Source organism: Castanea sativa, chromosome 9, assembly GCF_040712315.1.
Source record: "Castanea sativa cultivar Marrone di Chiusa Pesio chromosome 9, ASM4071231v1".
In the NCBI taxonomy this organism is placed as follows: domain Eukaryota; kingdom Viridiplantae; phylum Streptophyta; class Magnoliopsida; order Fagales; family Fagaceae; genus Castanea; species Castanea sativa.
Window position 1 is genome coordinate 33,082,330 of NC_134021.1, and position 15,549 is coordinate 33,097,878.

At 38.8% G+C, this 15,549-nt stretch overlaps 1 protein-coding gene across 2 annotated transcripts in view; it reads left to right on the forward strand.

The window, feature by feature from the left end:
- Positions 1 to 11,994, forward strand: part of LOC142609684 (protein DETOXIFICATION 24-like) — a 49,024-nt gene extending 37,030 nt beyond the window's left edge. For both annotated transcript variants that reach the window (XM_075781337.1, XM_075781339.1), the window contains exons 9-10: positions 11,273 to 11,359; positions 11,546 to 11,994. In XM_075781337.1, the coding sequence (XP_075637452.1) occupies positions 11,273 to 11,359; positions 11,546 to 11,608 (150 nt within the window). In that variant the 3' untranslated portion in view covers positions 11,609 to 11,994. The remainder of the gene's footprint in view (positions 1 to 11,272; positions 11,360 to 11,545) is intronic.
- Positions 11,995 to 15,549: the final 3,555 nt, after the last annotated feature.

The window sequence follows — 15,549 nt, forward strand, 5'->3', positions numbered from 1 at the left end:
CAGTCATCCCCTAACTCCGAAATTCAAAATGCCTTCCTTGGATTCGTATGATGGAAATCCTGACTCGTGTGATCACATTGCTATTTTCAAGACGACCATGCACCTTCAAGGGGTCCCGGATGAGATTATGTGCAGAGCTTTCCCTACCACACTTAAGGGACCAGCGCGGGTGCGGTTTAGTAAAATACCCCCAAACTTAGTGGGATCGTTTGAAGAGTTGAGTAAGTTGTTTGTCAATAATTTCATTGGAGGACAACGCCACAAGCGTTCCTTTTCTAGTTTGCTGACTATAGAGTAAGGGAAAAATGAGAGTTTGCAGTCCTTCATCACCCGGTTTAATAGGGAAGCCTTGGCGGTAGACGAAATAGATGACAAGTTATTGTTGGCCGCCTTCCACAATGGGGTCAATTCTGACTTGTTCATCCATAAGCTCTACGAGCAGGAACCATAGACTATGGCCGAACTCGTCCATTCGGCCCAGAATTTCATAAATGCTGAGGATGCTATCATAGCCAAGAAGAGAAAGAGAGCAGAGTGCTCGGAAGCAGGCCACCAGCGTTACTCAGATCAGGGACCTTGTCCAAAGAAAGCTCAGGTAGACGAGAGAAAAGACAAGGATGGTAAGAAAGCAAGTTCCTCAGCGAGGAATCAGCAATACACACCCCTGATTATGCCACTAAAGCAGGTTCTTATGCAAATCAAGAATGATCCGTCCTTGAAGTGGCCGGATAAGATGAAAGGAGATCCTAACAAGCACAATAAGAGTAAATACTGCCGTTTTCATAGAGACCACGGTCATGACACGGACTAGTGCTTTGATTTGAAGCAGCAGATAAAGAATCTCATTAGACAAGGAAAGCTAAGGAACTTCCTTGGACGAGACCAGAAAGATGAGAAACTGAAAGCTAAGGTGGAAGAGTCATCACGACCCCCACTAGGAGAGATAAGAGTAATTATAGGAGGAAACTTGACAGCGCAGTCATCCAAGTCGAGGAAGACATACCTGAAGGTGGTGCAGAACATTCAGCTGTCTGGACGACCTCCTAAGACAAGGGAAGTAGACGAGCAGGCCGTTACATTCACGGACGAGGACATAGGATGACTTCACCACCCACACGATGACGCGATAGTCATCACCCTACTCATTGCTGACTACATAACCAGGAGGATGTTGATAGACAATGCAGTTCTGCGGACATTCTGTATTACCCCGCCTTCCAACAAATGAGGCTAGGACGAGATCAACTTCGACTAGTGAATTTGCCATTGGCAGGATTCGGAGGAATGAAGGTGCAACCAGTGGGCACCATCACATTACCAGTGGTCGTTGGAACATATCCACAGCAGATAACTAAGGAGGTAAATTTCTTTGTTGTTGATTGTGCATCGTCATATAATGCAATTATTAGAAGACCAACTCTAAATAGTTGGAAGGCGGTAACCTCTACCTACCACTTGTCCATCAAATTTTCGATCGAGCACGGAGTGGGCCAAGTACATGGAAATCAATTGGCCGCCAGAGAGTGCTACTTAGCCATGCTGGCGATGGACAAGCATATATAGGCAATGAGTATAGACGTGAGAAGGATCACAGCGGAACCCACTGAGGTGTTAGAGGACGTCTCTTTGGACGAGAACCAGCCTGAGAAGTTCACTTGAATTGGGGCGAGCATAGAAGAAGAGGCAAAGCAAGCTTTGGTCCAGTTTTTGAAGAAAAGCCTCGATGTCTTTGCATGGAGTCATGAAGTCATGCTTGTCATTGATCCAAGTGTTATTATTCACAGCCTGAATGTGTGTCCTTATTCAAAACCAGTGCGTCAGAAGAAAATGGTTTTCGCTCCTGAGCGAGACAATGCCATCAAGGAAGAAGTCCAGAAGTTGGTTACCGCGAAGTTCATCCAAGAAGTTTATTATCCAGATTGGTTGGCGAATGTAATCATGGTGAAGAAAGCCAACAGTAAGTGGCGAATATGCGTGGACTTTACTGACTTAAACAAAGCTTGCCCTAAAGATAGTTACCCATTGCCACGCATTGACCAGCTGGTGGACTCGACGGCAGGTCATAGGGTGCTGAGCTTCATGGACGCCTTCTCAGGCTATAACCAAATAAAGATGGATGAAGCGGATCAAGAGAAGACCTCATTCATTACAAGCCAAGGGTTGTATTGCTACAAAGTGATGCCCTTTGGTTTGAAGAACGTAGGGGCAACCTACCAAAGACTGGTTAACCACATGTTCCATCCTCAAATCGGGCAAAATGTGAAGGTTTATGTAGATGACATGCTGGTGAAAAGCCAGGACGAGGACAATCATCTGGACGACCTTCAAGAGACTTTTTATACACTATGACGGTACAACATGAAATTAAATCCAAGCAAGTGTGCTTTCGGAGTTTCGTCGGGAAAGTTTTTGGGGTTCATGGTTTCGTATAGAGGAATTGAAGCAAATCCAGACAAAATCCAGGCGATACTGAATATGGAACCACCGAAAAATATCAAGGAAGTCCAGTCTCTTATCGGACGAGTTGCCGCCCTTAACAAGTTTGTGTCGAAAGCTACTAACAAGTGTTTGTCATTCTTTAAAGTCCTTAGGAAGGCATTTGAGTGAATAGACGAGTGTCAAAAGTCCTTCCAAGACTTGAAGACATATCTCATGACAGCGCCATTGCTGAATCCGTCTGTACCTGGAGAAGAGCTGTATTTGTACTTAGTGATGTCTCCACACATAGTAAACTCGGCATTGGTCAGAGAAGACGGGAGAATCCAGAAACTGGTTTATTACACAAGCCGTGCAATGAGAGGAGCAGAAGGACGATACCCAATGATGGAGAAGCTAGCCTTTGCCTTGATTACGACTTCCAAGAAGCTGAGGCATTATTTCCAAGCTTATATTATCAACGTCCTAACAGATCACCCCATAAAGAAGGCAATGAACAAGTTGGAAGCTACTGGATGATTAATACAGTAGGCTGTTGAACTTAGCGAGTTTGACATCAGATACCTTCCAAGGAGTGCAATAAAGGCGCAGGCATTAGCAGATTTCATCGCAAAGTTCACCCCTAGCTAGGATGAGCTGGACAAAGACGAAGGAGTTGAAAGGTGGGTCATTAATGCAGACGGATCGTCCACACTATATGCAAGAGGGATTGGAGTCATACTAAAGTCCCCAGAGGGTGACAAGCTGGAGTACGCGGCCCGTCTACAGTATCAAACCACCAACAACGAGACTGAGTACGAAGCTCTACTCAAAGGATTGGAATTGGCTAAGTTCTTAGGGGCGGAGTCGATAATAGTCAGAGGAGATTCTCAGCTAGTCATCAACCAAGTAAATGGAATGTGTGATACCAAGGAAAATCAGATGAAGAAATACCTCAGCAAAGTGAAACCACTCGCACGAAAGTTTTCAGCAGTAAGTTTTGTTCAACCCCCCAAATAGGAAAATATGGAAGCAGATGCCTTGGCAAAAGCAGCTTCAGCAGGAGGAGTTACGGACGAGGACGACAACATCCAATATATGCCAAGCATAGACTGTCCGGACATACAGCAGATAGGAGGGGGAGAAAATTGGATGAGTCCAATAGTAATTTATCTTAAAGATGGAAGGCTTCCAGAAGACAAAGACGAAGCGAGAAAGTTTAGGGTCAGGGTAGCCAAATACGTCCTCATAAGCGAAGTGCTGTACAAGCGAGGTTTTTCCCAACCTTACTTAAGGTGCTTGGCTCCTGACGAGTCAAACTATGTTTTGAGGGAAGTTCATGAAGGAGCATGTGAAAATCATTCAGGAGCGAGATCAATAGTCCATAAGGTCGTCCGTGCAGGCTACTATTAGCCTACAATGCAGGCAGATGCTAAGGCCTATGTCACGGTCTGTGACCAGTATCTACGCTATAGCAATGTCCCTAGACAGCTATTAGAGTACCAGACCCCAATGATGGCCCCATGGCCCTTTGCACAGTGGGGACTGGATATCCTAGGTCCCTTCCCCATGGGAACCAGACAAATGAAGTTTTTGGTAGTAGGGATTGATTACTTTACCAAGTGGGTAGAGGCCGAACCTCTTGCAACAATCACTCAACAAAATGTTAAAAATTTTGTATGGAAGAATATTCTATGTAGGTTCGGAGTACCCAGGGTACTAGTATCGGATAACAGACGTCAGTTTGACAACGCACCCTTCAGGGACTTTTGCAAACATTTTGGAATCAAGAATCACTATTCCTCACCCTCCCATCCACAAGCGAATGGACAAGCAAAAGTAGCAAACCGATCCCTGCTGAAAATCATTAAGACTCGGCTCGAGGGGGCAAAAGGGATATGGCCAGACGAGCTACCAGGTGTTCTTTGGGCCTACAGGACGACTATACGAACTCCGATAGGAGAGACCCCCTTTAAGCCAGCATATGGAAGTGAAGTTGTCATACCAGCAGAAGTTCATATGGCTAATCATCAAGTGATGAAGTATTAGGAGAGAGAGAATGGGGAACAATTTCGTCTTGACCTCAATTTTATTGGCGAGGTAAGAATGGATGCGAAGCAAAGGAGAGCAAGATACAAGAATCTTATGGCTAGGCAGCATGATGCCATGGTGAAACCCAGACGATTCAGTGTTAGGGACCTTGCTCTCAAAAGAGTCTCCTTAGCAACTAGGAATCCAGCTCATGGAACATTGGGACCCAATTCGGAAGGACCCTACAAGGTAATCAACTGCAAGAGGCAGGGGTCATACTACTTAGAGGCCCTAGACGGACGAAAGTTAGAGCACCTCTAGAACGTGGAACACCTGAAGAGGTACTATCAGTGATGAACTTGGACAAAATGATCCAGGGGCGAGGTTGATACTATGGGCAACTACAGCCACAATCTGTGTTTACTTATACATATTGTTGTGTTCTTATTACTACTATAGTGTGACTAAGAATAAAAAGTACACTAGTTCTTAAACTTTTGTACCGTCTACAAATCAGCTTGTGAAAGACAAGGTTATGTATTTTCTTAAGTGTTTTAATAAGGCACCAGCTTCTAAAACGTGCCATATTTGTGGACAATGTTCATGCAATAATATGGTTTGGATTTCTTATATACTTAATCTAGTTTCCATAATGATACCCACAAAGGGGGCAAAAGCCTAAAACGAATGAAAATCTCTGGACGTAGGGATGTATCATTCATAAGCTTTCCTTGAAATAAGGATAAAGTAAAAAGAAAAAGTTAAGGCATACTCGTCTAAGAAAGATAGGCAAGAAAAAGGCATACGTTAAGGCATAAAGTTCCAAAGACGAGTATCTAGCCAAGACACCTCAATGTCTTAGGACGAGTAAAACATTATAAGCCTCTTGCAAGAAGACGAGTGATAAATTGCCCAAAGGACGAGGTAAAATACTGCAAAGTCATCATTGTCGTCCTAAGACGAGTTACACTTGTAAAGATATGACTGGCTGATAAAGACACCCATGCCTAGGTGGGTCGTCCATAAGAAAATCACATGGACGATCATTCAACTCTTAGAACACTATTTAAAAGCCAATAACATAAATGGCGAAAATAATGGATAAACTCGTCCATACCATAAATAACAGATAAAAGAAAAATATTCTTTAGTTTAAAAAGGGTAGACGACCACCGTCCAAAAACCCTTATAAAATAAGCCTTAAAAGATAATTATTAATAAACTCATCCAGAACACTCTAGACGAGATAATTGTACTCAAATACATTTTAAAAAAGGGTCCAAAAACAACGAACCAAAAGAAAAGCAGAATAATAATAGCACTAATTTAAAATTTGTCTTCAAGAAGGGGGGGCATCAACGTTAAGGTCGTCCTGAGATGGCTTGGTGGTGGCATCGTCCTCAATGTTAACATCATCTAAGCCTATTTGGAGTAGAGAACTTGTAGCAGCGCCAAGGTTGAGTTTAATAGTGCTAAAGTCAACTCCAGAAAAGTTGTCTATAGTATCCATTCTAAAATCTTCAAACCCTGCTGCATAGTTCGTGTCCAGCAGGTTAGTAAACTCTTTGGACGCTTTGAACTCCTCCACTGCGTCGTCTTTAGCCTTCTTAAGGAGGAGACTTAGCTTGTCGTTCTTCTTTTGAATAAAGTCAAGACTGTCGTCTTTCTTAGCAGCGTCGGATTTCAGCTCCCCCACCAAAGCACTCAACCCCTTAACCTCGTCCTTGGCCTTATTCGCCACCTCAGCCCAAGTTCTGCAGTCATTTTTAATCTCTTATATGCTTTTCTCTAGAAGGATCCTTTCCTTGTCCATCTCTGTGGCCTGTCTGGAAGCGACTATGAACTTCGACATTGCCTACATAGAAGACAAGAAGGTTCAAGAGATAAAAATAACAATAGATAACATGGCTAAAGCAAGACGAGACAAAGGTTCTCACCTTAAAAAGGTCGTGGACACCGGAATGCTCAAACTCCCTCAAAGACATATCGTAGCACGCAGCCACGTCCTCACCTGTTACAGCCTCTTGGAATCGTTCCCAAGCCAAATCCTCATTCTCCAATAAGTTTGTAGAAATCCTTTGAGAAGGCTGGGACGAAGCAGGAGCATGGGTCTTGGACGGAGTGACGCCAACAGGCGTAGACGAGTCAACATCAACGACTATGATGGATGGCAAAGAGGAAAAAGGGTCAGACTTGACAGTTTCGGGCTTGGCCGACCCATGCTTGGTCTTCTTCCCCCGACGACTGGGCAAGCTTCCCAAGTCCAAATTTTTGGACAAGCTCTTCCTCTTGTCTCCAGCAACAGGATGAGGCTAGGGTTGAACTTCAGGTCTGGTCATCTCGTCAATCACTTCTTTCCCCTTATTTTCTTTCATGGTTGCCATTCCTAAAAAACACATGTACACACACACACACACATATATCTATATATATATATATATATATATATATATATATATATATATATATATAAATTCAAAATTTCAAGTAAGAAAGGCACTCACGTCTACGGACAATTTGCACGTGTGCAAGGGCTTCAGCAAATGGATCAGGGCCAAGTCCCCACCTATGCAAGCGTCGAAGAGTCACCAATGAGTGAAAATTCCTCTTGGGGTATAGACGAGCTCTATGGACGCGGTCACGATGAAACTTACTTAAAGAATGACGTCTAACAGCTAAAAAAAAAAAAGAGGAAAATTAAGGTTAAACAACTATATAAAGATAACATATGCCAAAACAAATAAATAAAAAGAATGAAGGAAAAATATAACATACCTTCTTGACGAAGGTTCCCTAATTCTCCAGTATAAAGGGCAAATGCATCTCTACCAACCTCGATAGGATGCCCCGCCCAGAAACCAGAGACAAAGAAAAATTATGTCTTCCAGTTTCTATCAAACAAAGGCAAAGCCTTAATCAACCTACAGTCATTGCCCCTAGCTGTGAACTGATAAAAGCCTAGAGATTGACTTATCTAGGAGGGTTTATAACAGTACAGAAACTCGTCCACGATGATAGGACGGTTCCCATCAAATACCTCCCTCCATAAGACTTGCATAGAGACAATAAGTCTCCACGTGTTGGGGTTAAATTGACAAACTCCCAAGCCCAGGCTAGTGAGTAATTTTCTAGCGAAGGCATTCAAAGGAAATCTAAGCCCCCCTAGCAAATAAGCTTCATAAATACCTATCCCAAAATGGGGTTGGCAACACCATTCCCCTCAGACGGCTAACCTAGGATTCCGATCGTCTGGGATTTGGAACCAACTCCTAAGAGCATCTAACCTCTTCTTGTCCGTCTTAGAAGGGATTTCTATAGCACAACTATACACAGTTTCTTCTTCGTCCAAAAGGGAGGACGGCGGGACACTCGTCGAGGTATCAGCTCCAGAGGTTGCCTTCGTCCTAATATTTTCCTGTAAGGTTTCGACGGGAATTCCAGGAACACCAGAGGTATATTCCTCTGTTGTGTGGTCACTACTACTACTACTACTATCGTTATTGGAAGTGCTATAACTAGAAGAATCATGGTACTCGTCTATGGCCTTGTCTACACTGTCGCTAGACGAACAAGTAGCCATTGCAGACATCCTAGAAGAAAGATACTAAGGACGCTGAGAATACTTCTAGACGAGGCGACAGACGAGAATGTCAAAATAGAAAATCTGAAAAAGTGAGAGGGGCACGAGAGGGAAACCACTATTTATAGGTAGAAAAGTCTTGGTATTCACAACAACGAGACCAATGAGAAGGCGACATGTGGCATCTGCCTTGAAGGGGTAAGTCAACGTGACCAACCACCTATGAAAGCATGACATGTGGTACACTGTCTGAGAAACAAATAAAATAAAAAATAACAATAATAAATGTTCTTGCAAACTCGTCCTGAAGTCTGGTGATATACTACATGACTCCTGGACGAAGGAGCAACTGATGAGGAATGAAGAAAAATTTTCTCCAGACTGTCCATGATCATCCACACCAGTAGCCATCTAGAAGGAAGCACCAAGACGAGGCTAACGCCCATGGTCGTCCATGGACAAAAACACACCCGCAGCACTCGTCCTAGGAAAGGGCCCATCCCCATCCTAAAGGGATTTGTCCACAAGAGGACCCCTGAACGAGACTTTTACACTTAGGAATTACTAAGTACATTTCACCACTCTACAACATACGTATAACTTCTAGTGACCGTTGTATGAGAAAATATAACTCCTAAACGGTTGTGGTAGTTATCCTTGAACCCTCGCACCTCCTCAAATTCAGGGAAGGTTACAATCCCAATAACTGTTCCTAGGACACTATATAAACACCTATTAAGACTAGAAAAAGGTACGTTTTTTACTTCTCCCAAAAAGTTGGAACTCCAAAAATATAGAGAGAAAACTAACTTTGCCATCAGAGGGTTCTTGGCTGGCAACCCCAGTCAACTTTGATCGCTTTTCTTTCTTTTTTAGGCCATCGAGAGAGCAAGTGGTCCTTTCAAATCCGAAGCATCCAGCCTACCGATTTTCTTCGCATCATCAATTATCAATTTAACTAATTAAATCTAACCCAAACCCAACTAAACCAAATTATTATTGGTATCCCCCAACCAACCCATTACCCAATAATCAAAATTACCAAATTGCCCTAAAACCTAAAATTACCAAAATACCCCCTAAACCTAAAAAATGACCAAAAGACGCGCCAAAACCTAAAAATGACCAAAATACCCCCAAAATCCTAAAATTACCAAAATATTCCTAAAACCTAAAAATGACCAAAATACTTCCAAAAACTAAAAATTACCAAAATGCCCCCTAAACCTAACAAAATAGCCGAAATACTCCTAAAACCTAAAAAATGACCAAAGTACCCCCCCCCAAAACCTAAAAATTACCAAAATACCACCTAAACTTAAAAAACCAAAATACCACCAAAGCCTATAAAATAACCGAAATACCCCTAAAACCTAAAAATGACTAAAATACCCCCCCCCCAAAAAAAAACCTATAAAATGACAAAAATGCCCCTAAAACCTATAAGATAACTAAAATACACCCTAAACCTAAAAAATGACTAAAATAGCCTAGAACCCTAAAAAATGACCAAAAGTGCCCAAAACCTAAAAAAACGACCAAAAGACCCTCAAAGCTTCAAAAACAACCGAAATACCCCCCAAACCTAAAAAAATTGACCAAAATATCCTGGAACCTAAAAATTACCAAAATACCCCTAAAACTTAAAAATGAAAAAAAAAATACCCCCTAACCTTAAAAAATGACCGAAACGCTCTTAAAATCTAAAAAATGACGAAAATAACCCCGAACCTAAAAAAAACTGAATTTTCATCAAAACCTACAAAATGACTGAAATATACTTAGAACCTTAATTTTGACAAAAATACCCTCGAAACATCCAAAATACCTCAAACCTCTATTTTGGTAATTTAAGAGGTTTCAAGTGCATTTTGGTCACTTTAAGGGTTTCAAGGGTATTTTGGTCATTTTAGATGTTTTGAGGGGGCATTTTGGTCGTTTTACAGGTTTATGGCTATTTTGGTGTTTTATAGGTTTTAGGGTATTTTGGTAATTTTAGAGGTTTGGGGTTAGTTTTTGTCATTTTAAAGGTTTTTGGTGTATTTTGGTCATTTTCAATATTTACGGGGATTTTGGTCATGTATAAGTTTGAGGGTATTTTGGTTATTTTTTAGGTTTAAGGTGTATTTTTATCATCATATAGGTTTCAGGAGTATTTTGGTCATTTTATAGGTTTCGGGGGGTATTTTGGTCTTTTTTAAGTTTAGGGGTATTTTGGTAATTTTTTAGTTTTAGGGGTATTTCAGTCAATTTTTAGGTTTCGGGGGTATTTCGGTCATTTTTTAAGTTTAGGGGTATTTTGGTAATTTTGATGTTTTGAAGGTATTTCAGTCAAATTTTAGGTTTCAAAAGTATTCCAATTATTTTTTAAGTTCATGGGGATTTTGGTAATCTTAAAGTTTCGGAGGAATTTTTGGAAATTTTTTTAAGTTTTGTGGATAGTTTGGTCATTTTTTAGGTTTTGGAGGTATTTCCGTAGTTTTTAGGTTTAGGGGATATTTTGATCATTTTTACTGGTTTTTAGCATATTTAGTGATTTCGGAGGTCTATTGGTCATTTTAAAGGTTTCATGGGCATTTTCCTCATTTTATAGATTTTAGGATATTTTGGTCATTTTAGTGGTTTTTAGTATAGTTGGTGATTTTAGAGATATCAAGGGTATTTTGGTCATTTTAGAGGTTTCATGGGTATTTTGCTCTTTTCATTTTAGAGATTTTGAGGATATTTTGGTCATCTTAGTGGTTTTTGAGCATATTTGGTGATTTTATAGAAATCAGGTTTGGGTAGGGTATGAATAAACATGGGTAAACAAATCGGGTAACAATTAGGTATGGGTACTGATTGGGTAAGGTAATCGGGTATCCGTGAATAAATTAACTGGGTTGAGTATGGATATACCCTACCCATGGCCATCCCTACCTAAGATGACAAATTTTACATTCTGCTAACAAACTTTCAATTACAATTTACCCTTTTGTAAGTTTACCCTATCATAATTTAGTTTAATTAACTTTTTCAATTATTAAAATTTTCCTCCTAACGTTTAGATTAAAATGAAGTGGTTAAGGGTTTTTGGACTAAATCCTTATGATGTCACATCTTTAACGGAATTTAATCAATACTATGATTTAAAACTGAGATAAAATTTTCTTTTTTTTGGAAATTAGAGAACAAAATAATACACTTTGTTTTTTCTACTTTCTGTTTTCCTATGCTTAAAGTTCACTTTTATTTGTTTATTTACAGGGTCTATGGATTGGGTTGTTATGTGGAGTGCTGATGCAGACAACTGTTCTTTCCTTCATTATATGGAGAACAAATTGGGACGACCAGGTAAATTAAACTGTGAAAGTAAATAAAGTTATACATATGACTTGAAGTCAACAGTAGTTTCCAATTATCATTGTTGTATGAATTCCCACAGTGACTGTTCAATGCATATCTGGTGTTAATTTACGGTCTATTATATACATGCTATAACATATGATCAACAACTTATTTTTGCCTTCTTTTCTATAGGTTAAAAAGGCATCTGAACGTCTGAATCGGTGGTATTTGGATTCGCCAGAGGAAACTAATTAGAGTAAAGCGTGGATGGTCTTTCTTTACTCTTTTTAGAGCGTTCACAGCAGTCTCACTAATTTAATATTTCGGCAAAAATTTATCTTAACTCAATCGAAACAAGTACGCATTAGCCTCACTAAATTAACTAAAGTTTTTAAAAAGGATAGTCTCATCTCTACATGTAGTGGGCCTCTATCCTCACTACATTAAATTTCAATGTTAATAAAGTATTGAGGCTAATGTATGTGTACGAAAATAATAGATAGCTAAACTAGCAAAAGTAGGGTTTTTTGGATTAGTTTAGCTAAATATTTGAGGAGACTTCAATTAATGCTCTTATCTTGTAATTTGATTTTGTCTTGACAAGGATATTTATATGTTTTGCCTTAATGAAAAGTACTTTTTTATAACGGTAGTGAATTAATCAAGGAGTAACAACTAACATGAATTGAACTACTTAATTAATTGCATTAATGCCTTACACTCAAAAATAAAAAAATTATTGTGCAAAATTTGATTAAATATCATAAACCAAATTAGGCATTATACAAGTGAACAAAAAAAGAAACTTCCTCTATCCACACTGTTAGTTCATAAACATGTTGAGCATATTTGGCTAGCGCTGGTTTTGGAATAGAAAGGAACAATGATTTTTTATAAGTTTCTCTAAGATTTGATATCAAAGAGAATTTTTTTCTAAGAGGACAGCAAGAATTTTCTGAACCAGGGAAAGAGAATAGGGTTGTAATTTTCTTCTTCTTCTCGTTCATTTGATTCTCTACTACACCAATTACATGGATTTTTTTTTTTTCAAACATAAATAACAGCTCTTACACTTGTCCATTATTCACATATCTAATTTCATGCAAGAAAATCGCCATAAAGGACACGAAGTTTAAAATACATAGAAAAACTGCAAAGCATTAATATTTTAAAAGCTAGCTGATGAGCTACTACATTAGCTTCTCTCCTTATGCAAGAAATTTCCCCAATCTTAATAAAGCATTGTATCAGGGCTCTAGCATTCATAATTATTTTTCTAACTAGTGGCAAAGTCAGAAATTTATTTTAAGGACCAAATAAAAAAATATGTACACATTGTAATAACAACACATTTGATTTGTATTCTATTAGTTTGGTTTGGTTGGAGCTCTTTTCATCTGTTGTCTCTTTATCATGTTGTAGTTCTACTTCTCCTAAAAGGGTTCATATGGAGTGGGAGGGGGATAGTGGCGACTCTAAAAACTTTTATTAGAATGATCATTAAAAAACTTAAATTATATAAAATTTAATAAAGAGACAACTTAAATATATCAACGTCACTAAAAAAAACACTCAAATACATAAAATATTATAATTTTTTGTACTAGCAAAGAGAGGGAAAAAAAATACAAATAAGAGATAAAGTGGAAATTGAAAATGCTAATATGAGAATAATAAAGTGACCACAACAATTTCATTACAAATCTTACACAATAAGCTATTATTGGTGGGTAAAACATGTCAATACTGAATTCAAATTAGAATTAATAACCACGTAAAATTTATTGTGAAAATATTATAGATATAGCATTACTATAATTTTTGTTGAATTCAAATTCTTGTAATTCTCAGATCATGTTGTTTAATATTTTTATTAGGGTGGTCAAAATAAAGTTTTTTTTTTTTTTTTGAAAGCGATGAAATCATTCATTCATTAAGACGTAAAAAAATCTTGGTACAAAGCTTCTACCGCCACCCGAATCCTCTAGCCAATACATTTCATCAATAATATTTTTTGCATACCTAGCTAACGAGTGTGCCACCACATTCCCCCCCCCCCCCCCCCCCTTAACACATCTAACTGAAACATGTTGTAGCCCACTTAGGTAGTAATAAATGTCCTCATAAATATGCCCAAGCAAAGAATTATGGCAAGAAAAGTCCGAAATAGCTCTCATCACTGTGAGATTATCACCTTCAATCACAAGCTGAAAAACCAGCTTCCATTGCAAATTCAACTGCTTTTCAACAAGCCAAAGCTTCTGCCTCTTCGCTGTTTCTCACATAGGGCCCCTTAACAAACATCCCAGCCATCACTTCCCCCTCTGCATTTCGGATTATTGCACCAAAACCTGAACACTTCTAATCCGAGAACACTGCTGCATCAAAATTCAGCTTAAACACATTCTGTGGAGGAGGCTTCCAATGCTGTCTGCTTGGTGTGGCATCAATAATAGCCAAGTGTTCGTGAGCTTTCTTGTACTCTTCAAGATATTGTACTGCTCTTTTGTTCAGCCAGCGTGGGTCCTTCATCTGTCTCCCGTGCACAATAGCATTTCACTGGTTCCATACAGTCCAAGCTTGAACAAGGAAGAGTTCCATCTCAGCAGTAACTAACCTGTCCATCAACACCTCAAATAACTGCATAAAATCATTAAAGTTAGTAGTACATTTTTGCAAAGCAATGGAGCTGCCAGCCCAAACATCCTAGGCAGCTGCACACTCCCAAATGGCGTGAATCATAGATTCAGGAGCTCTCTGACAGCAATGACATGTATTATCCTTGATAACATCTCTTTTGGCCAGATTTACTTGGGTTGGCAGGATTTCATGACAAGCTCTCCAAGCAAAAACCTTCAATTTGTTTGGCACCCGTATCTTCCATGGCTTGTTCCATATCTGCTGCCCTGAAGCTGTCGAGCATTCAGCCCAATCCTCCTTTCTGAGCACCTTCCTAGCCACATGATAACCTGACCTAAGTGAGTGCCTTCCATTTTTATTATGCAGCCACACCACAGCATTTGTCACATGCCTGCGGCTTAGGGTGGTCAAAATAAGTTAATATAGTATATAATATTTTTTTGTAAGTATAAATGTATAATATATATATATATATATATATATATATACAATTTTTTTAAGTCAAAGCGGTCATTGAACAGATTAATTTAAACTAATTATATATATATATATATATATATATATATATATATATATATATATATTGCTAACTATTAAAAAAAAATGGCAAGTGAGGGTGTTGTGAACACCCTCACATACAAGTGGAGCTGCCACTGGAGGGGGAGGGGAGAAAAGACAGTGGGTGCTGGGCCTGCTGGCACGGGCTGGCCACTGTTAAGTAAGCAGTGCTCTTTGTGAGGGAAGAAGTAGGAGCAGGATAGATATATAGTGTTTTAGAGTAAGTTAATGAAGCATATATACGTATGTTTTAACACCTTCTACTTGGAGCTAGCTAGGCTACAGAAAAAGGACTCCACTGATAATCAACTACTCCACTAATTAATCAATAATAAATTCAAAATAATGAATCGTAAAGCATATATAGAACTAAAACGAATTGACAAGTTAAATAACGAGTAGATTGTGTCTACTGTCTTTGATGTGTGTTTGACTAGTCCTCCTCGACGGCTATTTATTGTTGCCACATGCATCCATATATGCTGCTCCTTTCTCAACCGTACCAATCTTCTTAATTAAAATTAATGCTCCTATTCCCATGAAAAAAAAAAATTCAATGTCCCGATTCTGTTTTATTACTACAATTACAATGTTATAGCCGTCACCTCATCTCCACATCTCTTATAGTGTTAGCTTGCATTTCCTTACACCACTTCTCCTTATCTCTGGCGAACTTATTTTAAAAAACATACATGCCATTACAAATTAGTTTGTAACCACTACTTAGACACATGCTTATTTAAGAATATATACAATAAGATACATGTTGAACATTTATACCTAAATTGTAACTACCAATACTTGTTCTTTAATTTTTGTCAACTCTTGAAAAAATCTTGTAAGGGTATCATTTGATAGAGTATGCAAATTTTTTATTATTTATTGTTCCATTTTAGAGTAAAAAATAAAAATAAATGAAAAAGCTTGTTAACCTATTTATATGCTTTGTATCATCGTCCTATTTTGACCCTCTAGAATTTTTTAGAATTCTTTTGTAA